The sequence below is a fragment of the Asterias amurensis genome, chromosome 1 (genome assembly GCF_032118995.1).
Source record: "Asterias amurensis chromosome 1, ASM3211899v1".
NCBI lineage: Eukaryota > Metazoa > Echinodermata > Asteroidea > Forcipulatida > Asteriidae > Asterias > Asterias amurensis.
This window is the reverse complement of record NC_092648.1, coordinates 16,739,113-16,748,957: the sequence shown is the minus strand read 5'-3', so window position 1 is coordinate 16,748,957 and position 9,845 is coordinate 16,739,113. Positions and strand designations below refer to the sequence as shown.

The following is a 9,845-nucleotide window of genomic DNA, read 5'->3' as shown; positions in this document are numbered from 1 at the left end:
TGTGTACAGTCGGCCAGACCACGGCAAACGTTTACGTGTTAACTTTGACAGAAATACCCAAAAGCATTATATTTCGCAACAAGGATATTGCAGTGAGCGTAACCGGGGCGGGGTGTCAGAGCCCTTGCCGTTGTCAGATGCAATTGTGTCCGCCATGCAATACTGTCCGCTCCGGACTCCTCTGCATATGCAATCGTGTCCGGGCTATGCAAAAACCGTCCGGCAGATAATGTACATGACTTAAGCAAGCGTGCATGCTAGTATGAACCTACGGTATACCTACGGAACATTTCCCATGTCATTCATGACATGCACTTAGCTTATAAAAAAGGCGAATGTTTTCCGTCGACCAAGGGCGTTTAATTTACTGCAAGGACGGTTTTGCACGGGGCGGACACAACTGCATATGCAGCAGCGTCCGGGACACGATTGCATTATGCAGCAGCGTCCGGGCGGACATGATTGCATATGCAAAACCGTCCGGCGAACATTATTGCATATGCAATACTGTCCTCCGGATAGTATTGCATAAAGGACATAATTGCATGCGACGCCGTCCTTGTTGCCTATCTCATCAACAAGATGCATAAATGGATTGTTCGACACATTAAATATCCTATTTCCCTGCAGCAAATGGAAATTTCTGGTTGGGCCACTGACTTTTAACGATATAATAATATTGTAGAATTAACTACCTGAAGTTAACCATGGAGAAAGGTAACCCTAACAAGTGCCTATTGGGTGAGACAAAGTATAGAGGTCAACTTTTTATAGTTGGAAAGAACTGATGCGTGTCATATCTTGGTGCAGTGCAAGATTTTGCGTTATTCATGAATATTCATATAATGTTGGATCATTTGAATGTTGATGAGGTCGCTCAGTGTGTACGGTGGTTTTCCCACGTACAACCGACAGCACAAGGCACGTAACGGGGAAGTCCCTTGATTTCAACAAGGTCTTAACAAAGACTAGTATTACATTTCTGGGAACCACCCAACGGCCCAGACACATTTGGATTCATTGGTTGGTAAAGCCGTAAATCATTCAGGGAGAGTCAGCCGACAAGACAAGTTCGGTTTCAAACCAGTTCCTCGCACAGTTTCTGCTTTGGCCGTCACCTCACCTGTTTTGAATACACAGAATGATAGGCCTACATCTTCTCGTGTTTTGTTCAACTGTGGCTTTTGCCATGTTAGGTAAGGCCCGGGTTTGTTTTGTTTTAAAATAAGTTACTCAATATGCCTACTAGAATAGTAAATTATCAAAAGCTTGGGTCCAAATTATAATTTGGCTTTCATAATTATAAACGTACAAGTAAGAAGAGAGCAATTATTTTTTAGTGGGCTCTCAACATAAGTACACTGTCCATCTCAGATCAAGAGTGTGACCTAGAGGACATTTAGGTCCACGGATCGGGAAAGGTCCACGGTTGGAAAACGTGTACAAAACCAATAGGAAGGGGGACAATAGGAGGCCTACAATTGCGTGGCTAAAACCAAAGAAATTCTGCTGGGTTGATAACTCGAGAAGGACTTTGGCATATCGTCTCAGAACCATGTGTCTGGATAGGTCTTGGGATCACCATGAAGCCTTTAGGACTACCATGGCAAAGTCAATGTCTAAAACGGGATGCAGGCTTGAGGGGGGATTTGTGCTAAACATGACTTCAATTGGGGCGTGTTTTTTTCCCTAAATAAAGCTCAAGCGAGTTGACGGTTTGAAGTACTACTCTTCTAAAACTGTTGCTGCCATGATTGATTGTTTGATTGAATTTATTTGGATTAAAATACAACAAGAACGTGCCGAGGATTATACAAAACAACTGGAGAAAAGACAATAAAATAAGATAAAACCAAAATAGAACACAAGATAGAAATACTGCACGAAACTATCAAAGGATGACCCCTCGAAACCAATAACTTTCCCATGATACGGGTCCATGCTAAAGTACATATGAGCCCATCCTTCTGTCGCACACCTATATAGGAAATTAAGGCTAGGTCCTGCTCGGAGTGGACCGAGAGTAGCATTTGGGTACAAAAACTACAAGCCTACCAAAGTACAAAGTATGCTGAAAGTATCCTATTGATACAGTAGATGCCTCCGTGTTTTATTAATTGCCAATATCGACAGTACAACGTCGATTGGTGTGTTTGACCATGGAGGGTTTGACTCAATTAATTAAAGGGAAAAACATGATTCACAAAGTCCAAGAGTTAATAGGTTTACGGAATAGTTGGAAATGTCGTGAGATGGGAAGTTGGGAAGCCCAACATGCAAATCGACAGGGCTAAGTTACAATCATAAATGTAAAATCGCACATCTCCCTATTTCTTTTTCCATTAAAGGGAACGTTCCCAGTGTCACTTCCAGTGGACCTGTCCCGTCAGGTTGCCTCAGGTGCATCTGTGTAGTGGAATCAGGATGCCGGATGCCAAACCCAGTGTGTAGGATGGATGTCGGTTCTCTGTCATGTGGACCGTATCAGATCAAAGAGGCATATTGGAAAGACGCTAGACTTAAAGGTGGAAGTCTCATGGGCGGTAAGTTTCAAGGTTTCAAGGTTTCGAGAGAAAAACAACTGAACTCTGAGCGCAAAAACTTGTGAGCATGGATCCCAATATTAACACCCTACTCTGTTATCTGGGCGTTATTATGGTTATATCTCCATTTCTTTAACAATTTTTAACTTGGGGGGGGGGGGTACAAAAAAAACACCGGAATTTCCTTTTTTCTTTCAGGGCAAAAACGGACAAACGCATCCCCATATACATAGGTTGGGTAAACAGTTGAAATAGCACAAGGTTGGGCTCAAGGGGTGTACTTGTATTGAATGGGAAGATAAACGTCTGGATCACTCTTAAAACGAATGACAGTAAAATATTAATTGGTTAAAAGTGTACAGCAGCTTTCGATACAAACAGTTTAAAGCATTCTGAGAATGATTTCGATTTTACTCCCAAGTGGAAAAAACATAGGCCCTATCTGTAGTTATAACCCACAATTTGAATCCGAGAAACGTTACTGTCAGATATGTTTCTCAGAATACGTTTCTCAGAAAAAAAAAACACTCTTATGAGAACAGGTTGTTTTGGGGTGTCAAGCCCTAGAATACACCAGACCCAACACGTTATATAAATTATCATTCTTATGCCTGAATCACAGATTGGAAAAAGTGCACAGCAACCTTCTCTTGTAGTGAGGCCGCTGTCCAGGGATACATGGAACGGTACGCCGTACAGGGCCGACTTGGACATCCCCCGACCTGCGAGGACTTTGCCCGTATCCACAATGGCGGTCCAAATGGCTACAAGAATCCGGCTACGCTTGGCTACTGGCTGAAAGTCAAAGCCTGTCTGATGGCAAACGAAACCAAGATCTAGTGTGTTTATGATCCATTGCCCATGTTAGTGAAACAATGGGTTGCAGTTAATGGTGATGCTATCAGATAATTAAAGTAATTAAACAAAGAATGCATGAATTTAACGTACTGACTTAAAAAATGTTGCTATTACAGGAAAGAGAAAGAGGGGGGGGGGGGGGGGTGAAACAGTGGCTAAGGATTCCAACAGATATTTTTTGGTCATTTTTTCCCTCAACATTTTTAAAGCGACTTCAGATGTAGTGTAAGCAATTCTAGCTATTGATGTTACTACCACCGTTTCCCGTCGTCTGGGCTTTATTCCAATATTGTATTTTGTTTTGGTATATCGGTAAATAAGTTTATGTTTTCTTTGGGAACCGGCTTATAATCCTATAGTAGAATTAAAAACGACATTTCATATCCCCTTATATGGTTCAAAATGCAACTCAACATTTCTTTAAGCGAGGTTGAAGACTAAGGTCTAAAATTGTATCAAGTCAATTATCGAATAAGATCTAACATAAAAATAACATCCACAAACGATAAATGGATGACACCTGAACGACAGTGACCGAATAATATGTACAAATAGTACATAAGATAATTTGTATAAAAGGAACACTTTAGAAAAGGAGGAAATCGAGCGCAGAAGTTGATAACGACCATGTATAACCTTTGTTCCAAAAAGATTGAGTGCACATTCCATGGTTTTTCCTGGCAGGCAAGGTTCCGAACTAGTCAGATGGGAAATTTTACAGTGTGTTATACTTTCCCACATAAATTCAAGAATTATAAACAAGTAATGTGATGCCCCTTCTTCATATTAAAAATGTTGATCACATTAGATAGTGTATTCTCCATAAAATCTAACATTGAGTTGTGTTCAAATCTTGCATGCAGGAAGTACAAGCTCTAAAGCTGATGTCCTAGGGCACAATAAATTGTTTTCGAAACAATTGTTTCTGGTTTCGTTTAGGAATACGGCTATTCTTTTACCTATCACGTGATGCTTACTGATGTTATCCAAGAGTAAGAGCAAATAAATAAAAAGTCTGACACTTTAAAGCATTAAAGTCACAAACTGAGTTATTCTAATCTCTACATGTCGAGAAATATAATCAGCAAATAGCTTTGTCCTGGTTGTCTTACATTACCTGTGATTAGCAATTTCATGGAGCAGCAAGTACAATCAAATTATGATCACCATAACACGATTATGTCACGTATGCATTTTCACTATATCCCCGACCTTGATAGATTAAGATGATTCAAAAATATTTCTTGAAATAATGCTGGCCTCTAAATATTTTGGGAGTTTAACCTAACTTATGTGAATTGAAGACTCCGTTCTTTCTACCCTCTTTGGGAATAAATTCACGTGTGGACATGTGCGACCTTAACTTGAAAAATGACGGTTTTGGAAAATCATATATATAGTGGGCAACTACTGAATACATTTAAAGTGTTAGTTAGTAATCATTTGTTCATCAAACTCAACTCAGCAGTGTGGCTCGTCCCATTCCATGACCAAATACACTGGACTAATTAATGTACGATGTGTAAAGTACAGTATGACCGCTGAGTGACCAACTCGACCGACACATTTCGTCCAGTGACAACAAAGGGTCTTCCGAGTGATAAATAGAATAAAACGGCCTAAAAACACCGTAAACAGTAGACACAAAAGGAGCAACTTACCGGTTATGATGTAAGCCTTGGTTTATTCCATGAGCCTGGCTGCCATAATGAGTCTTCATTTGACGTTAATTTTGTCTCGACGGCAGACGGTCGTCCACATGTTGTTTGTAATTCCCAGTTCTTATTTCTGGGACCAATTCACAGTAGCGCCCTCAAGTGGTCTTACTAGGATACTAGCCACAACATCTGACGTCACACTTTCAGGCTCGCGAAGAAAGACAGGGGACCAGGGCCCAATTTCATAAAGCTGTTGAGCAGAAAATACAGCTTTAAAAATTTCTTTGCTAAGCGAAAAATTGAGTTGGACACCAGTCACAACTTGTTGTATTTTTGGCCATATTTTTCTGTGCTTAGCAATTTTTTTGTGCTTACAGTCATTATGAAATTGGGCCCAGTTTGCAGGAACACATTCACAACTGTCAATACCAAAACGGTCCGTTGTGCGCCAAACTAATTACCTTGTAAACCCTTATCCCTTTTGGGTGGAAAATGCTTTATTTAGTGTCAATTGTTATTAATGGGATTTTGTAAAATAATGATCTGAGGTTCTGTGCTTCCAAATTTTAGGAAACGTTATGAATTCTGTCTATGAAGATTTGTCCTATAATTAGCCTTGGCAAATCAGAGAAAGCTTTCAAGAATGGTGCAAAAGACGGTTGGGGGAGAATTTTTTTTTTTTTTACAGGGAGATAATTCACAAAGACCAACCTGCCGAATGAGGGGGCAAAAAATGCCGAATGAAGGCGCAAAAGATTGTTACAACGTAAATTGCTCATGGGCGCCATTTTTCAACAAGCAAATATTTTGTTATCATTTATTATAGCAATGGTCATTGTCTGCACTGATCTGTTGTGAAAATTATTTGCCGTATTAAAGACGCACAGTGCACATTTTCTCATGTCAGCGCCCCATCTCACACCTTCTGCTCACTATGTGTAACATTGCCAACGGATAGCGCATCGCACAGCCATTGTATTGGGAGAGTTGTAACATTTTAATAGTAGGAAGTCACAAGAAACTGGACTAAACTTGATCCCATGTGCCGTCATATGAGCGTCACCAGTGAAGTTTGCAAGTTTGCATCTGTCAAAGCACGTATCAATAAACTAGATTATTGCTCCATGGTTAAAAGGGGCACGGCTTACGCAACTCTCAATGTCAACTCTCACAATTCACACGATTTTGCTCCCTGTCAATCCCCATAACGGGCCAGAAGTTTGCTTATCATTGAGCCAAATTCGTGATCGAATTGACGGCCTCGACAGTGGCTTTGACAAATCGAATTGACGGCCTCGACAGTGGCTTTGACAAGGTCGCTGAAAATGCAAATTCTTCAACGCTGTCGCTGCCACCAACGGCAAACAACAGCTGAAATCATTTGATTTGGATACAAACCTCTTTTTTTAACGTCATTTATGTCAGAAATAGCTATTTTTTGTATAGACGTCCCGTTGTGATGGATAAAAAGGCCACTTCAAATCGCTTCGACAAATGGGGGACGGGGGGGGGGGGTTGGGTTGGGGGTTGTCTAATAGGAGTTGGACACCGACAAACCAATGAGTCAGAATCATAATCATTCTTCAACCACCAACTTTGTCATGGTTTTTATTCCAATTCAATAACATTATATAGGCCCTACATAACTTTGGTTTAAAACTATATACAATAATGTACAATATTTAATATTAGTAATTTACAAAGCATTCAGGTGCGTTTATCTACTCATCAGGTGCTTTAGTCTATTATTCCTCTTGCAAAGTATATTAATATTGGATATTAATATCTCCGTTTGCCGACCCAGAATATCGAGTAGGCCTATCTCTTTGTTGTCCCATTGTTTGGACTTTTTTTGTAAGCGACATTTCCATTTGCCTTTTTGAGATAATGGTTGACATTACAGAAGTACACTGTTTGGTTTGGGTGTACACATACAGATACCCAAACCTTACCGGGTGCGTTCGATTAGCTTCCCCGGATCGACCCTGATTTGCCCCGGTACGCTCGAATAGCGTTGACGTCATTCCAGGGGCTCACCCGGGTCAACCCCAAGTGCCCTGTTTGTGGAGTGGGTCACTTGGGGCTGGCCCTAGGTGCATGAGTTCACAACGAGAGCGTGAGTGATCGTTCGATTAGCTCTTGTCAGGGGCTCACCCATAGTTTCATATAGTAAAGACCTTTATCATGGTGCGGCCATCTTGATTTTTTCTCAAACTCATCTCAATGTATCCAAACCAAGGCTGAAAGGAACAATAGTCTGCTTCCTTTTTGTACAATGAATATTGGCATTCATTACTCTTACTGAATACAGGGAACATGACCAAGATGGTGGCAGTATGGCGAAGGCCTATTGTGTCCACCATGCAAAATGGCTGATTAGTTTTGTTCAAGGAATCGAACCGACAACGTTCTGGGTCTGTCACACAATCCGGTTCCTTATACTGTTTAGTAATTACTCCTCATTGTCAACGGGTAGACAATTTCAATTTCAATTTCAATTTCACGCCCATTTTACGCCACTTCGAGTCTTAAAGAATTCGTAAATCATGATATAGGTTGTTATTGATAATTACAACATGTTAAACTCTAATCTTAATAACTGCGGGGAAAAAGAAATATCTCTACTTAAAAACAGATGTCATAACAGAGTATGATGTCAAACAGTCAAACACCACTCAGAACCCCATTGTAACGAGGCTTGTGACCATTACTTTAGTGGAAATCTGAACGAACTTTTCAATAACAAGATTTGGTGATGTAATGGAGATATCGTGATTGATATATTAATGTTTATGATCACGATCAAGTACTTTTATATTGAATTACTACTTTATTGGAAACAAGAACACACCATAATGAACTTTTAATTTGCTCATTAATATGTTTCGGTTATGGTCAGAATGAGCTTTTTTTGTTAATAGAGCGCAAAAATGTACGATTCGCAAAATACCGTTCATTGCTCCTGCCGAGGTACCCGGCCTACCGGTCAACGAAACCTCGCTCAAAGTTCTTGTTTTTTATTTAATACAGCAGTAGTGCATTTTGTCCATCTCACGCATGCAGGCATATCAAATTAATTAACAGCTGGTATTTGCTTGGTGTTGTTCGATAACCGTTCGATATCACAGCGCTACTGCATGCAGGTTGAGGCTTTATACTATACAAGAAAAATAATATCACAACCCTCATCTTGTATTCAGCTGCAAGGGGAACCAAGCTGACCCGAAATAATGTAAAAATCAAAAAGTCCTGGCGACTTTTTACATGACTCTTGTGGCAGCATGTGTGGTCAAATTCGTTTTGTATTCTGCTCAGACCATGAGTAAACTGCCAATCTTCTGGACCGGCAGCCGGCACAAGGCCAGCCGCTCCGACGTCAAAAAATTAGATGGGACCCACTATAGGTTGATCCAAAATATTGTTAAAACTCCTTCCTGCAAAGTTAATGTTACTGGGTTCGATTTCACAAAGAGTTAGGACTAGTCCTAAAAAAAAGTTAGGACTAGTTCTAGGAGGTATTAAAAACTAAAGCTAGTCCTAAGTTAGGATATAACTAGTCTTGACTCTTTGTGAAATCCACTCCCGGACTTTCGGCTGATTCGATTAGTCTCGCCTTCCAGCCTTTTTTAGACACTCTCATTTGAATTGGAAGATCGTAAGAAAGGTTGTACCACGAAAGAGACTCGGGATACTCACATCAGGTGAGCAAGAACCTCACATCGATTGGGATGAAATAATATACCTATCTTCCAGAGATGACTTAAAGACACTTGACACTATTAGTAATTGTCACTATATAGTATAAAGCGCTTTAGTATAAAGCGCTATATAAATGTAATCATTATTATTATAAAGACCAGTCTTCACACTTGCTGTATTTCAACATATGCAACAACAAACCTGTGAAAATTTTAGCTCAATCGGTCGTCGAAGTTGCGAGATAATAATGAAAGAAAAAAACACCCTTGCACACGAAGTTGTGTGCGTTCAGATGCTTGATTTCGAGACCTCAAGTTCTAAATCTGAGGTCTCGAAATCAAATTCGTGGAAAATTACCTCTTTCTTGAAAACTACTCTACTTTAGAGGGAGCCATTTCTCACAATGTTTTATACTCCCAACCTCTCCCCATTACTCGTTACCAAGTAAGGTTTTATGCTAATAGATCTTTTGAGTAATTACCAATAGTGTCCACTGTCTTTAAGTGAGAGGAAATCACTGAAGCAAACCATGCAGATTATAACTACATGTGCATGTTCAATAGTAGGTAATACAAGGTTAATATAATGTCCAAAGATTCATTACAATACGAGTTGTCCACGAAAATAAAGGGGCGTCGATAAAAACAAATAATTCTCCAAATGCTGGGGGTACAGCAAAGTAAATACAACTCATTTCAGCACTTGGGAGAAACACAACAAACTTTGCATTGTATGTTATGATTTCCCTAAACTTTCTAAAAGTCATTGTCGTCAGGCAAAAGTGTCCAAGTCGGAACTAAATATAGTCAGTCTGTGTTTGATTATAGTAATCCACTACTTATGTCAAGTCGTGTACGTGTATCAGTCAGGCAGTCCAGTTTTTGATGTCTTTGAAAGTTAACAACCAGTTTTACAACCACGTCTCAGGTCCATGGTTGTTAAAGGACCCATGGGTGGATTTCACAAAGGCAGTCCTACTTAGGACTAGTCCTAGGCAATGCTAAGAGATAGGACCAGTCCTAAGTTAGGATGAGTTACTGGCCCTAACTTAGGACCAGTCCTATCTCTTAGCATTGCCTACCTTTGT

The 9,845-nt window shown here is 40.1% G+C and overlaps 2 protein-coding genes across 2 annotated transcripts in view; one reads left to right on the top strand and one right to left on the bottom strand.

The window, feature by feature from the left end:
- LOC139947887 (TALPID3 protein-like) overlaps positions 1-5,707 on the bottom strand; it is a 108,398-nt gene extending 102,691 nt beyond the window's left edge. Inside the window, exon 1 of the mRNA XM_071945738.1 lies at positions 5,063-5,707. The gene's annotated coding sequence lies outside the window, so the exon portion shown is untranslated. The remainder of the gene's footprint in view (positions 1-5,062) is intronic.
- LOC139947907 (lysozyme-like) lies at positions 993-4,440 on the top strand. The gene is made up of 3 exons (XM_071945762.1): positions 993-1,196; positions 2,349-2,543; positions 3,166-4,440. The coding sequence occupies exons 1-3, from the start codon at positions 1,142-1,144 to the stop codon at positions 3,381-3,383; spliced, it is 468 nt and encodes a 155-aa protein (XP_071801863.1). The 5' UTR covers positions 993-1,141; the 3' UTR covers positions 3,384-4,440.
- Positions 5,708-9,845: the final 4,138 nt, after the last annotated feature.